We start from the raw sequence: 16,242 nt of genomic DNA on the forward strand, positions 1-16,242 counted from the left end.
ACAAATATTTTCTCCAGTTTAGTTGGGTGAAGGTTTATTTTGCCATGAAATATCTTTTAAATTTTATGTGGTACCTTTTTTTTTTTTTTTTTGGTTTTTGGGTCACACCCGGCGATGCTCAGGGGTTACTCCTGGCTGTCTGCTCAGAAATAGCTCCTGGCAGGCACGGGGGACCATATGGGACACCGGGATTCAAACCAACCACCTTTGGTCCTGGATCGGCTGCTTGCAAGGCAAACGCCGCTGTGCTATCTCACCGGGCCCACCTATTTTTTTTCATTGCTAATGGGATCAAATTATTATTTTGTTTTTTGTTTTTTTGGGGGGCGGGGGTCACACCCAGCAGTGCTCAGGGGTTACTCCTGACTCTGTGCTCAGAAGTCAATCCTGGTAGACTTGGGGACCATATGGGATGCCGGGATTCGAACCACCATCCGTCCTAGATTGGCTGCTTGCAAGGCAAATGCCCTACTGCTGTGCAATCTCTCCAGCCTGGGCATCAAATTATTGAAGCCACTTCAGAGGACCATATTCTAGTGAGTAAAAAACCTTAAATAATAAAACAATAAAAGTATTTTTAAATCTTGTGAATAAAAATACAAGTCCAATTGCCAATTTCCAATACAGCAAACAAACTATAGGACTAGTTTTTTTTTTTCTTCTTTCATTTAAAAAAATTGAGGACAAGATTTTGGGAGGTCACACCTAGCTGTGCTCAAAGCTCAATTCTGGCTCTATGCTCAAGGATCACTTTTGGGAGGGGTAAGGTTGCCTGGGATTGAAGCTAGGTCAGCCTTATGCAAGGCAAACATCCTACCTGCTATCCCATCTCTCCAGTCCCTCTCTTTTCTTTTTAATTGTCAAAATGGGCTAGCTTCATTTAGAATATCTCTGCCAGAAAGTCCTTTACACTTCCCCTCAGCTGTATTTATTGCTGTTACTTTATGCACACAGCATAGCACAGGTGGTCAATGTCACTGTCATGACATATCTGTAAAAATTTCTTGGATGAATGAATGAATAAATGAATGAAAGAATATCCCAGGCAGCTCTTTGACAATTCACTTGTAATCTTTAAGCCCCACATACACAGCACTTACCTGTCATCAAAGACTGGAGTAGACGGGAAAAAGAAACATAAACAATTCAAAATAAAATAAGAGATGGATTTCCATTTGTTTTATCTCCCACAGAATGTTAGAGCAGGAATGGCTCTCAATGATGACCCATCCAATCTTTGACCTCAACGGCAGAAAAGCGCCTCCCAAGGAGAAGTGACAACCACACAGGCTTCACAAAAGCCAAGGTGCCTCACCCTCCTAACACTGTGGCCACTTTTGGGGTGGGGATGTGGTTGTGAACAAATATTCCCCATCATTCAAATAGTAGCAAATATATTGTTTTGGGGAAAATATACCCTCCTCACATTTCATCCATTGAAAAAGAATACTCAGACTAAGGGTCAGAAAGATAGCACAATAGATAGGGTACATGATCCCAGCATGTTTGATCCCCAGTATCACATATGGCTCTCAAGCACTGCCAGGAGTGATTCCTGTGTGCATAGTCAGGAGTAACCCCTAATAATTACCAGGTGTGACTCTCCAAAAAAAAAAACTCAGAACAACTGTTTGGAAAATACTTTAAAAGCTGCATAGGGGGGCCTGTGTGGTGGCGCTAGAGGTAAGGTGTCTGCCTTGCCAGTGCTAGCCTAGAACAGACTGCGGTTCAATCCCCTGGTGTCCCATATGGTCCCCCAAGCCAGGAGCGACTTCGGAGTGCATAGCCAGAAGTAATCCCTGAGCGTCACCGGGTATGGCCCCAAAACCAAAAAAAAAAAAAAAAAAAAAAAGCTGCATAGTAAGAGGTAGGAGATGAGTATCCACATCAGCACCCCATCAAACCAAATAAAATGCCAAGCAATAAACACAATTTGTAGTCTCAAGATCATAGGACAGATACTTTAATCTACAAAGCTACCTTCCAGGTCTCACTTCAGTGGATTTTTCTACTAGAACATATACAGAAAAGGAGATTCTGCTTACATGCCCCAAAAATGGAGTACTCATGATCTCACAAAGACCCATTTCACCATTAGAAAATTTGGGCTGTTAGAAAGCTCCCTTAGTTTGACTCCTTTTCTATTCATACTACACACACACACACACACACACACACACACACACACACACACACACACACACACACACGCCTTCCCTTCAACCAGCCAAATAGTCTCCATTTTTCCATTTGTCCCTACTTGGAAAGAACAATCAATGATCTCTGGTGAACAACCTCTACTGTGTGTGCAAGGGAGGAGCCTAGTGCTGAGCACAGTCCCACGGGGAAGGGATGAACAGTGAGGGGAGCAAAAGCAGGTCAGAGTAGAACAGGACAGCAATCAGCCCAGACCTCTGTTCCATAAATGCACACAGAAGCTGTGTGACACTGCCTGGCTTATGCTTCATTCCCAGGAGGAGTCCACCGAGCTGCCACATTTAGTCCAAGGAAACTGCTCCCCTGCAATAATCAACCTGATTGTGCAGTGACAGGGATGACCTGGTGCCACTAGGCTGGGCTCTGGTGCTTTCCATCTTTGCTCTGTACTTCCTGTGTGCACCTAAGATAGTGCACTCTCACTCCGCCTCAAGTACACCATCTATACAGCTAAGGAAGTATGACTTTGTCAAGAGATGAGGCAAGGCAGACTCTCTCCTCAGACAGAGCCAGAGATGAATGAACAGTCCCTACAATTACTATAAAAGGACCAGGGAGCTCGAGGGGCCAGGGTACTCAAGAGGCTGCATACATGTAGGGGCCTAAACTCAATCTGCAGCACTGCAGTCACCAGTAGGAGCAACTCCTAAGCAACAAAAGCTCTAGGAGTAAGCCCCTGAGCAACACTGGGTATGACCCAAAAAGAAAAGGATTAGAACTTTAGGGAGCCAGAGTGATAGTACAGCAGGTCTGGCACTTGCCTTGCATACTGCCAATTTGGGTTCTATCCCCAGGTCTCATCCCATAAGTCTCCCTGAGTACAGCCAGGAGTAATTCCTGAGTGCAGAGACAGATATAATCCCTGAGCATTACAGGTGTGGTGAAGAACAAAAACAAAGCCCCCCAAGGTATTCTAACTAAAAACAGTAAGGGGCAAGGGCCAGAGTGATAGTGCAGTGGTAGGGCGTTTGCCTTACACATGGCTGACTCAGTACGGACCTCAGTTCGGTCCCCAGCATCCCATATGGTCCCCCAAACCAGGATATTTCTGAGCACATAGCCAGGAGTGTCACTGGGTGTGGCCCAAAAACAAAAAAATAAACATACAACTAAAAAAAGCAGTAAGAGGCAAAGAGATTGTTTAGTGGGCAAGGAACTTGCCTAACATATGAATAGCTCAGGTTGGCACTACCTAGGTCCCCATTACCAGGAATAATCCCCGAGTCAGGAGTAAGCCCTGAGCACTACTGGGTGCAGCCCCCTGAAAAATAAAATGAATAAAATTAAGAAACTACTAATGACTAGAACCCAACACATTCATGAAGTAACACAGGAGGTAGGTCAATGGCAGCTGATATGTGCCTATGTGGGCTGGGAAAGGACATGAAAGATTCTTACCCACAGGGAGAAGGCAGCAGGAACTTGCAGTGAGAGTGTGAAGAAGAGAAGAACTGCATTGCCTGGTCACCGCCAGGGCAACTTGTGACAAGCAGGAGACAAGGAAGGCAGTGAAGATTGTAAAGAAGTGGCCTAGATTTCATTCCAGGTGAACCTTGAGGAGTTCTCAGCAACAATGTGTCAGAGGAGATACCCTAGTCTAGAGCCAGGGCAGGAGCAGCAGGAGACCTGGTACAGACTAATTCCAGGACAGGAAGTCCAGGCCAGACTGTTCCCAAGAACACACCAGTACCTGGTGGCTCATTTTCAGCTTCTCCAGTGCCATGTTCCTAAGTCGCCTTTATGCATCTGATTCCATCCACCTAGACCTGCTGCCCAAACTCCTTCCTACCTTCATGCCTGGGTCCACGCTGTTCCTCTGCCTTCCACAAAGTTCTCCCTGTTCACTTCTGCCCTTTCCATGTACCAGCACACTGCTCACAGCCTCTCTGCCAGGAAGCTCTCCTCCTTTCTCAGTTGGACAGACAGACGATGGCACCTTACTTCCTTTCCTCCCTAACCTCATTTTCCCAGTGGGGTCAGGCTCACCAGGGAACAAAGTGACCCCTGAAGGAAGCATAAGCACCTGACACTCCACTGTTCCCCACAGCCCAGGTCCCTGTCTGACCTGGGTGCACCTCAGGCCATCACCCCCCAAGGAGCGAGCTGTCATGCTTGAAAACACAAACTGGCCCTTCCTGGCATGAGGCAGCTGCTGACCACTGCAGCGCCGCCACCACCCAGGGGGCAGAGCCTCTCAGGACAGCAGGAGGCAGTTCTGGTAGCTTGCGCCAGACAAGGGACAGGCCTTCACCCATTTAACCCTGGTGACCTTTGAACTTCCTGGGAGGTCAGTGGCACAACCCCTTCCCCAGCTGTCTCTCGGCCTCCAGCCCGATGGGAGGGAGGGCCCTGGGCCCGTTCCATTTTGCGCCCGTATTGATCTGTTGGCAGCAATGGGCTGGATAATTAGCCAGGAATTAGGGTTTCTATTACAGCCAGGAGGCTGCTCCAGCTGATTTATCACCTGAATAATTTACTGTGATTGAAAGGAAATTAAAATGAACTCCATTTGACAACTGTGAGCTTTTATGGGCTTTAGTGAAGGCTCAAAAGCCAGATTAATAGCCTGGTGTTGGTTAATAGTCTGCCGAGAGTAAATACGGCGGCAGGCTGCGCAGGGCAGCAGCCACGGCCAGAGCAGAGTGAGCTCCCGCCTCGACAGGGAGTCAAGGCGAGTTTACTGACACGGATTCGCCGCCGGAAACACCAGCCGCCCATACTGGTGTCTTTCTTTTTTTTTTTTCTTCTCTTTCTCTTCTCCTACAAGCTGATTTTTACTCACTCCCCATGTGGTGACAACAGAATTGTTTTTTCAATAAATGCTGTGAAAAGAAGCGTTCCATTACCCCAGGAGAGAGTATGTGTGATAACTGTGTATTTCTGAGTGTGAGACTGTATATGTGTATATATATATATATATATATATATATATATATATATATATATATATAGAGAGAGAGAGAGAGAGAGAGAGAGAGAGAGAGAGAGAGAGAGAAGAGAGAGAGAGCATTTTAATTCCTTCCGACACTAGCAAATCTAGGAACTTGCTCAGCTTCTGGTACCTGCCCAGAACAGAGCCTGATGGGAACAGAGACAACATGTGAGATGTGGGTGGCTCTGAGCTGGCTGCTAAGACTGACAGATCAGACCCCAGGTTGGTCTTGAAGAAAGAATGTTCTCCCCATGGGCAGGTAGCCTGGGGGACAGAGGAGAGTCTGACCAGCCAGGTTGGGGCACAACTCAGGCTCTACCAAAGACCCCATCTGCAAACCAGCCTGTCAAAAAAAAGGTTCTAGATCATTTGGTGACATATAGCCCCCTAGACAATGTCTTGCCCAAAATGAAAACCCAATATGATCCTGAGATCAAATTGTATCTTAGTGGTGCTTTGACAAGTACAGAGCCCCTGTGCTTGAACTTGGGGATGAACAATCTGGAAAAAAAATTTTAACTGTTTCCATTCTGGAAACAGAGTTAGTAATCTCTGCCACCAGCTTACACTAGCATCCCATGACACAGCCAGTGAGAATAGCTGGGAAAGATGGGATTGTAGGCAGGGAATGCCAGGGTGAGCAAGGGCACTAACGTTAGGTTGCACCTCCACTCTTACAGTCACTATTACCCCCAGGTGGAAACAAAGGTGCAGAGGAAAGGTGGCCTGCTCAATGGGGCAGAGCAGTGTGACCAGTGGTGTTTAATGGTGGGTCCATGGAGCAGGGCTGTCTGTAGGAACAGGAAGCTTGGAACCCACTACTCTCTGACTCTGTTATCACTGCTGGTCCCTAGACCTATGTGCAGGACCAGTGACGACCTGAAGCTATAAGAAGATTGAGGAACCCTGTAAAACACCTTCAATCCTGGATGACTAAATGTTCTTTCCTCCTTGCCAGGCTATACAATGTCACTGACAGTCCCTCTCTCACCACCCCTATTCAACTTAGTGCTTAAAGTTCTTGCCATAGCGATTAGGCAAGAAAAAGATATCAAGGGCATTCAGATAGGAAAGGAAGAAATCAAGCTGTCACTGTTTGCAGATGAAAACCCTAAAGACTCTACCAAAAGCTTCTAAAAACAATAGATTCATATAGCAAAGTGTCAGGCTACAAAATTAACATGCAAAAATCAATGGCCTTCTTGTACACAAATAATGATAGAGAAGAAATAAGCATTTAAACAAAAACAATCCAGGCCGAAGAGATAGCATGGAGATAAGGCATTTGCCTTGCATGTAGAAGGTCGGTGGTTCGAATCCCAGCATCCCATATGGTCCCCCGAGCCTGCCAGGAGCGATTTCTGAGCATAGAGCCAGAAATAACCCCTCAGTGCTGCCGGGTATGACCCAAAACCAAAACAAAACAAAAAAAAAAAAGACCAACAGTCCCATCCAATTAGTGTCACATGACTCAAATATCTTGAAATCAACTTAACTAAAGAGGTGAAGGACATATATAAAGAAAACTACAAAACCCTGATTTAAGAAATGAATGAGTCATTTCTGGGTTTCGGCACAAAAACAATACAAAATGAACACCAAACAAACAAAAAAATAAAAAAAAACACAAAAACAAATAAAAAACAAAAAAAACACAAAAACACAAAAACAAACAAAAAAGGAAATAAATGAGGATACAAGGAAATGGAGACACATACCCTGCTCATGGATTGGGAAAATTAACATCATTAAAATGGCAATACTCCCCAACGCATTGTACAGATTTAGTGTAATCCCTCTAATGATAGCCATGCATTCTTCAAAGAAGTGGATCAAACACTCCTGAAATTCATTTGGAATAATAAACATCTGCAAATAGCTAGAGCAACCCTTGAGAAAGGGAATATGGGAGGCATGACTTTCTCCAACTTTAAATTGTATTACAAAGCTATAGTCATAAAAATAGAATGGTATTGGAATAAAGATAGACCCTACTCAGTGGAATATACTTGAGTATTCAGAAAATGTTCCCCAGGCATACAATCTATTAATCTTTGATAAAAGGGCAAAAAATGCAAAATGGAAGGAAAGCCTCTTCAACAAATGGTGTTGGCACACTTAGTCAGCCACTTGCAAAAAGAGAAAACTCAGACCTCCATGCACAAGGTCAAATCCAAATAGACTAAAGACCTTGAAATCAGGCCTGAAACCATAAGGTATATATTACAACACATAGTTAAAACACTCCATAACATTGAGACTAAAGGCATCTTCAAGGAGAATAACACTCTCCAAACAAGTGGAAGCAGAGATTAAATAGATGGGACTATATTAAGCTGAGAAACTTCTGCACCTCAAAGTAAATAGTGCCAAAGATACAAAAGCCATCCACAGAATGGGTGAAACTATTAACTGAATATCCATCAGATAAGGGGCTAATATCAAAAATATACAAGGTACTGACAGAACTTTTTTTTTTTTTTTTTTTTGTTTTTGGGCCACACCCGGCAGTGCTCAGGGGTTACTCCTGGCTGTCTGCTCAGAAATAACTCCTGGCAGGCACGGGGGACCATATGGGACACCGGGATTCGAACCAACCACCTTTGGTCCTGGGTCGGCTGCTTGCAAGGCAAATGCCACTGTGCTATCTCTCCAGGCCCGTACTGACAGAACTTAACAAGAAAGAAACATCTAACCTCATCAAAAAATGGGGAGAAGAAATAAACAATTTTTCAAAGAAGAAATACAAATGACCAAAAGGCACATGAAAAAATGCTCCATATCACTAATCATCAAGAAGATGCAAATCAAAACAACAATGTGGTACCATCTCATGCCAGAGAGACTGGCACACATCACAAAAAACAAGAACAACCAATGCTGGTGGTGATGTGGAGAGAAAGGAACTCTCATTCACTATTGGTGGGAATGCCATCTAGTCCAGCCTTTATGGAAAACAATATGGAGATTCCTCAAAAAACTGAAAATTGAACTCCCATATGATCCAGCTATACTAGTGCTGGGATATACCCTAGGAACACAAAAAATCCAACACAAAAATGCTTTCCTCACACCTATAATCAATCCAGTGCTATTTACAATAGCCAAACTCTGGAAACAACAAAGATGTCTTTCAACAGATGAATGGCTAAAGAAATACATTGGAATATTATGCAGCCATCAGGAGAAATGAAGATATGAAATTTTTTTATTCATGGATGTACATGGAATCTATTGTGCTGAGTGAAATAAGTCGAAGGAAGATAGACACAGAATAGACTCACTCATCTATGGGTTATAAGAAAAATAAAAGACATTATTGAATAATGCCCAGAGACAATAGAGATAAGGACCAGAAGGACCATCTCACAATATGAAGTTCACCACAAAGAGTGGTGAAGGCAGTTAGAGAAATAACTACACTGACAACTACCATAACAATTTTAATGAGTGAGATAAGTAGAATGCCTGTCTTGAATACAGGCAGTGGGGGTGGGTGGGAAGATGGGGGTACTGGTGATGGGAATGTTGCACTGGTGAAGGGGGGTGTTCTTTATATGACTGAAATCCAACTACAATCATATCTGTAATCAAAGTGCTTAAATAGGAGCCAGAGTGGTAGCACAATGGTAGGGCATTTGCCTTGCAAGCAGTTGACCCAGGACGGACCTGGGTTCGATCCCTAGCATCCTATATGGTTCCCCGAGCCAGAAGCGATTTCTAAGTGCAGATCCAAGAGTAACCCCTGAGCTCCACTGGGTGTGGCCCAAAAATCAAAAGCAAACAAGGAAAAAAAGGTGCTTAAATAAGATATTATTTTAAAAAATGTCACTGACAGCAAATCACAGCTGAGACCCCCATATCCTGCAGACACAAAGACAGCTGAGCTGTTCCATGAGAGAGGTCAGTCCAGCCACCCCAACCAAGGGTTCCCAAAGCAAAGCAGAGGATCAGCGGGAGCAACCTGTACCCTTGCCGCATCCCCTTCCTGCCTATGACCCCATTGCTCAGTCACCAATTTGTCCAGAGTGACTGGGAACCGGGCACAGGGATGTCATTCATAGTCCAGTGCCTGTGTGCATGCCCAGCGGCCCCATGGCCTCACCTTCCATCGCTTCTCATTACAGCACATCACGAGGAGGTGAAGCTGATTAGCCAGAAAACACTGAGTCAGTCATTAGCCCAGTACAAGCTCACCCCTGAGCCCCCATGTGTCCGCCTCATGCTGAAGGACACTAGGTGTCCAAGAGCCCTGAGAAATGCTCGTGGTTCATTATTCAGGTCTCCTGGCCTGTCAGGGGACCATCTTATAGTGGGTCTGTTGGTTTGTGCTTTTTTTCATTCCCTTAAATGCTTCCCACAGGCCACATCCATTCCTGGGGGCCCACAGAGCCTTCTCCCTTACCTGCCTTGCAGCATCTGAATTTTTGTCACACTGCCCCCGGGAGGCTGTGGGCAAGCAGAGCTGCTGCTGGAAGCTTCCTTCCTCCCCAGAGTGCCTGGCTTTGGGCCAGGCTCACAGCCAAGAAGTCTGTTGGCTGAATGAGGGTATGAATGTCTATACAAGGGAGGGCACAGATGTCTGAACCCTCTCAATGAGGAAGACCAGGAATCCCTGCCCACTCTTTCTGAGAATTGGAAGCCAAGCAAAAGACAACTCTGAGTTTCTGTGCAAATTGTGAGAGCCCTGGGAATGTGTGGCCTCTCCCCATGAATGTCTGAAAGAAACACTACAGGCTTCATGCTAATATCAGAGGCTTCATGGGGTGGAAGCCGGCTGAGGGCAGAAACCTAGCCCTCCTCCATCACCACACTGACAGTACAACCTCAGACAAACCTGGGCATCTGAAACAGTGAAGGACTGGGAAGCTTGTCTTCCTGGGCTCAGTTAGTTCTAAAATTCAGAATTGATAAAGTGACTTTATCAATGCTGAGAAGAAAGGGGGAAGATGGGTCCACAGAACTTCTCACAGTTGCATTCCTTTCCTTTCTCCCACCTCTCGAAAGTGCTCTGAGCAATGAGAGGCTGTGCGTGGAGAAAAATCTCTTCTCTCTAAAATCCAGGACTCCAATATTTCTCACCTGTGGCTCAAATACACTGGTGGCCTTACAGGCTCAACTCTGCCTAGTTCATGTCAGTATCTCACATTAGTGGGGAGATACCACTGCTTGTAGGGGGAAAAAATCAGAATCTTGAGGGCTGACAAGAGCAGGCCATCTCTCATATACCACAGGTCCCTCTCCTAAAACCCATCCTGTTCCTGCCTCCCTTCCCACTGGAATGACAGCCAAGGGGACACTTGAAATTCAGCCCCAGACCAGGCCAGGAGAGCTGTCCAGAGGGTGCTCAGGGGCGCATACCAACCGCAATGTGTGGGCTGTGGCTAGACAGTTTATCAGCTCTCCACTTAACCCTGCTGCAGAAACAATGATCTAGGAGCACTGTGAGCAACCAAGATCATCACCCACCCCAAGCCAAGAGCTTGAGAAACATGCCACATGGGGATAGCAGAGCATCCTGAAAAGTTGGAGAGACAGAGGTGCCAAGGCACAGAGGGACCAGACCCCAAACCTCAGGTCCTCCCAGCTTGGTAGACACTGTGTCTGCCCACAGTTGGCTGTAGACTATGAAAAACCTTGTCAGAGTTTCAAGCCAGGCTGCACTGGGGGGTGGTGACCATGAATGGGTGTCATACCTGCTCAGGCTTGATGGGCTCCGTGGTGGTGAAGATGTCCGAGTAGTGCTGTCTCTCAAACACACGGTCCAGCACCTCCAGCTGCTGCTGCGTGAACAGGTCCCCCCGCATCTGCTTCCGAAGGAAATCTCTGCCCCCCAATGAGTGGCCATTGGGCACAGGTGACTCCTGAATACCTTCGGGGGATAAGAGAGAGGAGAGGAGGGTGGAGGTCATGTAAGAGGCCAAAGAAAGGCATGCGAAACCCAGGACTAGGAAAAGGGGTCTGAGGGCCCACACACACCCAGCATCTCCTGGACAAGTCAGAACACCAATAGGATGAGGACATGGGGAGCAGGGAGGCTAAGAAATGTCTCCCATCTGGTCAGTGTAGAACTGCATGCTTGACCCCATTCTCACGATGACCCCAGTGGATAGAATGTCTTTCCCCCATTCTGCAGATGGGCCTGAGTGCTAAAGCTCTAGATAACAAGTGTGCCACAGCCACTCCTACAGTAATCCCCAGGAACACTTTTGTCCCATAGCAGATGCCCTTACCAGTCATTAAATCACTGAATCAGGACCCTGGCTCAAACAAATCTTGGAGTGTTAGGGTTTTCTATTATTGGTCACACAACTGTGAGATGTTAGATTAACCAGAAGCCATCCCACTCAGTATATGCCTTGTTACTCAATGGTTGGGAACATCTTTGAATGTAGCACCCTGGATTGGTATTTAGATCAGTTAATCACCACTCTAGGGTATGGTTTGATTCTTCCCTAGAAATATCCAATAAATAAATAATGTGCTCTTGCACTTCCAGATTTCTCCCACTGAGCTGCTTGCTTCTTAGAGGAGTAGAAGGCTTGTGTGTTGGGATTCCTGAGTCCATTTCACATTCTTCGGTGTGTATGGATTATTTCCTGTATCAGCATTTGCTTCCAGACCCACATCACTCCAGTGTCCTAACTTTGGAGCTTGTTTATCTGTGATACATTGTTTGTTTCTGTAAGTTTGAGGGCTCAAGTCTTACTCCTGACTCTGAACTCAGATAACTTCTGGAGATGCCAGAGAACTATAGGGGATGCCAGGGCCAACCAACTGCACAAAAGACAAGCACCTTACCTACTGTATTACTGCTCTAGCCCCAGGATTGTTTAGCTTTGCTGCAAAACTTTAAAAATATTTCTAGTCAAAAACATATAGGCTAGAGACAGAAAAATAGTACAGCAGGTAAAACATTTGCATTGCATGTGACTGGGTTCAAACCCCAGCATACTATAAAGTGCCCCAAGCACCATCAGGAATAATTCTGGAGTACAGAGCCAGGAATAGTGCTTGAGCATCACTAGGTGTGACCCCAAAATAAAAACAAACTAACAAACTAAATGAAAAGGAAAAGTCTTGGATTCATGTTTTATTTATTGTTTCCTATTCATACTAAGCCTGTCTTTGATTATGATGCTTACATTTTTAAATAGACTATTATGAGTTATCAATTTTTTAAAAACTGAGGTCTGGAGAGAAAATATAGGGGTTAAGGAGCCTGCCTGGCATCCAGATGACCCCAGCTTAATCCCTGGCACCATATGGTCCCCAAGCATTGCTGAGGTGGCACTGTAGAGGCAAGCCGCACTGTATCTTCCAGCCCTCGTGTGGAACCTGCAGCCTGGTTAACAGAGAACCATTGGTGGGCCCGGAGAGATAGCACAGCAGCGTTTGCCTTGCAAGCAGCCAATCCTGGACCAAAGGTGGTTGGTTCAAATCCCGGTGTCCCATATGGTCCCCCGTGCCTGCCAGGAGCTATTTCTGAGCAGACAGCCAGGAGTAACCCCTGAGCACTGCCGGGTGTGGCCCAAAAACCAAAAAACAAAACAAACAAAAAAAAAAAAAAACAGAACCATCGGGAAGATCTCCAGGCCTCCTGAATACTCTGAACAGAGAGAGAGAACAATGGTTTTGGGGGCATTCCAAGGTCACCACATTCCCCAGCTGCCACTAGGATCCCAGGCCTTGCTCCAGGTTGACCAGAGACATGCCCCAAGTGATGTTCTACTGCCAGTGAATGTGAGATCTCCTGCTATAGGCACCCCTACACTCAGACCCATCCAGCCCCACCAGCATACTCTGCTCAGGCTTCCCCCAGCATGAGCTCCACAGAACCCCCATAATTTTCTCCAGGGGGATCTGAGATGACACAGGGTTATCATCTCTGCACCCTCTCCTCCTGCCTACAGTGACACATGGCCTTCCATATCACAGGTCACTAGTTCTGAACCCTGAACAACCCCCCAGGGTCACCATTCCGAAAAGGAGTGAGGCTAGCAGGATATGGGGCTCACAGCCTGTCTGCACCTAGCACTGTTCTTCCCAGGGATGGCACCCATCAAAGACCTTCTTGCACATATAGATCAGACATATATACACACAGAGGCACACACACACACAAAAAAAAAACATGAACACACATATGCACATATATACACAGACACACATACAGAGATATAGACAGCACATGTATATATACACCACACTTACAGACACATAGACACAACACAGAGATATGAATGCACATAGACACATACAAAAACACAGACACACAGACACACAACACACAGAGACACATAGACAACACAAAACAGACACACACAGGGAGAGGGCTGAACGGACAAATCCTCTTTCCCTAACCCCTGCCCTGCAGCACACCTCCCTAACTCCTGTCAAAGCTGGCCCTTGGCCTCAATGCCCAATCAGGAGCCACACTGCTGTGAAGAGGCATCTCCCTGCCCACCACTTCCACCTCAAATGCTCAGCCCCACACTACCAGCCAGGCCTCAGACACCTAAGAAAGGCTTCTTACAAAGGAAAAGTCACCTACAAAGGAGGTATGCCAAGGGCCAGGTTACTATCTGGTGGCTAAGAAGGACCCACTACCAATTCAAGGTTCGTGCACAATTTAAATGCACATGGGTCCTCAGAGGCTATGCCCCAAAGACACTACACAACCCTTGGCCTCAGGGTGGCCCTATGGGGCTCACTGCCTCCTGTTCTGACTTCCTAAAAGTCAGAATAGCACTGGGAAGGTTCAGCTTCTCAGATGTCCATATGGAAACTTGCAGATTGGGGCACACTCTTTGCTAGCCTCACTCCAGAATGGAAGGATTTGGGGGCTGTCAGGCCAGTCTACACTTTCACCTGTTCCCGTAACAGTGAGAGAGGTGTTTGAACAAAAGTAGAAAGTCACCACTTCCTTAAGAAGGCTCAGGACGGGCCCGAAGAGATAGCACAGCGGCGTTTGCCTTGCAAGCAGCCGATCCAGGACCAAAGGTGGTTGGTTCGAGTCCTGGTGTCCCATATGGTCCCCCGAGGCTGCCAGGAGCTATTTCTGAGCAGACAGCCAGGAGTAACCCCTGAGCACCCCCGGGTGTGGCCCCCCCCCCAAAAAAAAGAAGGCTCAGGACAATCATAATCATCATGTATTCATTCATCCAACAAATATTTTTAGGGACCACATCCAGTACTTAGGGGGCACTCCTGGTGGTGCTTCACAGAGACTATATGTGATGCTGGGAATCAAACCAGGGTCAGCCACTCGCAAGACAAGTGCCTTGCCACTGTACTATCTCCTCAGTCTCACCCAATAAATTTTGATAAAACTTTTATATTAGGCAATAATTATTAAGAGGAGAGATTTCCAAGAGTGGACCTTCTTTCCAATCAAGGAAGGCCAGCTAGACCCAGAAGATAGCTTGGCAGCACAGAGCACCTGACTCACAAGCTTTCAAGCTACAAGTTCAATCCTTGGGGGTGTCATGTGCACAGAATAGGGTTCTGACAACTCTCTTTGTGTCTGGCAGTTCTACCCTCTGTGATCTCTGGCTCCACAAGGAGAGGTTCACAACTAAAAAATAAAAAAGATGCATGAGTACAATAGCCAGGAAGTGCACCCCCTGGTGATACAGCAATAACCACCCCACATTCATACCAACACTATAGCTAAAAGAGTGCATCCCCTGGAAGATGTGTGCGTGACCCACTACCGTCACCCCCACCAGCACAACAGCTAAGGGAGTGTGCCCCCTGGTGGGCACTTATGTGACCATTGCAGTCACCCCCACCAACACTATAGCTAAGGGAGTGCGCCCCCTGGTGGGCACTTGTGTGACCATTGCAGTCACCCCCACCAGGACTATGCTAAAAGAATGTGCCTCCTGGTGGCCATGTGTGTGATCTCTACAGTAACCCCCAGGAATACTACACAACTAAGGGAGTGCACCCCCTTGGTGGGCACAACAATGATATGTGAGTGCCACAGCCCGACCCCGCTATCAAGATCACAACAAAGGGAAAACCACTCCAAAAAGGCCTCTTAAAAAAAAGGAGGGAGATAGTACAGCAGTAGGGCGTTTGCCTTGCATGTAGCCAATGTGGGTTTGATCTCCAGCATCCCTATTGGTCCCCTGAGCCTGCCAGAAATAAACCCGAGTGTAGAATCAGGAGTAAACACTGAGCACCGCCAGGTGTGGCCCTAAAATCAAAAATAAGGTGAGTGGGGCCGGAGAGATAGCATAGTGATAAGGCATTTGCCTTAGACGCAGAGGGACAGTGGTTCGAATCCCAGAAACCCATATGGTCCCCCAAGCCTGCAAGGAGCGATTTCTGAGTGTAGAGCCAGGAATAACCCCTGAGTGCTGCCAGGTGTGACCCAAAAAAAACAAAAAAAAAATTAAAAATAAGGGAAGTAAGGGCAATTCATTCTCAAACACAAATCATAATTAACATAGGTAGAAAAGTTTTGAAATATGCCCATGTACAATGGTACAATAGACCAGAAGATGTCACCTCATGAGAGGAGTCAGGGACGTTATAGTCAGACTGAAAGTAGAAGATAAGGGGTTGGCAGGCAAAGTGCATTGTACAGATGGCATACCAGAGCTAGCAGAGGGAGGGAGAACGGACAGGTGCCTTCTGGATGATATAAAGATCTTGGTGGCAGAGCAGGGCCAGAGGCTATGCAGCCATGGAGAGAATGAGGCAGGAGCCACATTCTGTGGGTGCTAGACACAGAAACAACTGCTATCCCCATGATCAACCCCTGTTTATGAGTCACTGACCCTTAAGTTCTATCTGAATCTGCAAAATCCCACTCCCAAGCCTCATCTTTATGTGCTTTATGTGAGAGGGAGAGCAGTGCTCAGGAGTCCCCACCAGCATTATCCACCAACCAGTCTGGCAGTCCAGTACAAGAGCTCTCTCTACTCAGGCCCGCCACGGAGATTTCTCAGGCCATCTCAGTAGTGCCGGAGACCTCCAAAGCTGTACCTGGCAATGCTGGGGGAGTGCATGTGATATTAGGGATGAAGCCTGGGTCTGCTGTCTCCCATCTTTTGGAAAGACAAGGAGCCAGCTTCAAGATT

At 46.5% G+C, this 16,242-nt stretch overlaps 1 protein-coding gene across 1 annotated transcript in view; it reads right to left on the reverse strand.

Annotated features, from left to right (window-relative positions):
- The window catches only part of PAX5 (paired box 5), a 182,891-nt gene that overhangs the window by 105,632 nt on the left and 61,017 nt on the right, over positions 1–16,242 (reverse strand). Inside the window, exon 6 of the mRNA XM_049773776.1 lies at positions 10,846–11,021. Coding sequence (XP_049629733.1) covers positions 10,846–11,021 — 176 coding nt within the window. The remainder of the gene's footprint in view (positions 1–10,845; positions 11,022–16,242) is intronic.

This window comes from Suncus etruscus, chromosome 1, assembly GCF_024139225.1.
Source record: "Suncus etruscus isolate mSunEtr1 chromosome 1, mSunEtr1.pri.cur, whole genome shotgun sequence".
NCBI lineage: Eukaryota > Metazoa > Chordata > Mammalia > Eulipotyphla > Soricidae > Suncus > Suncus etruscus.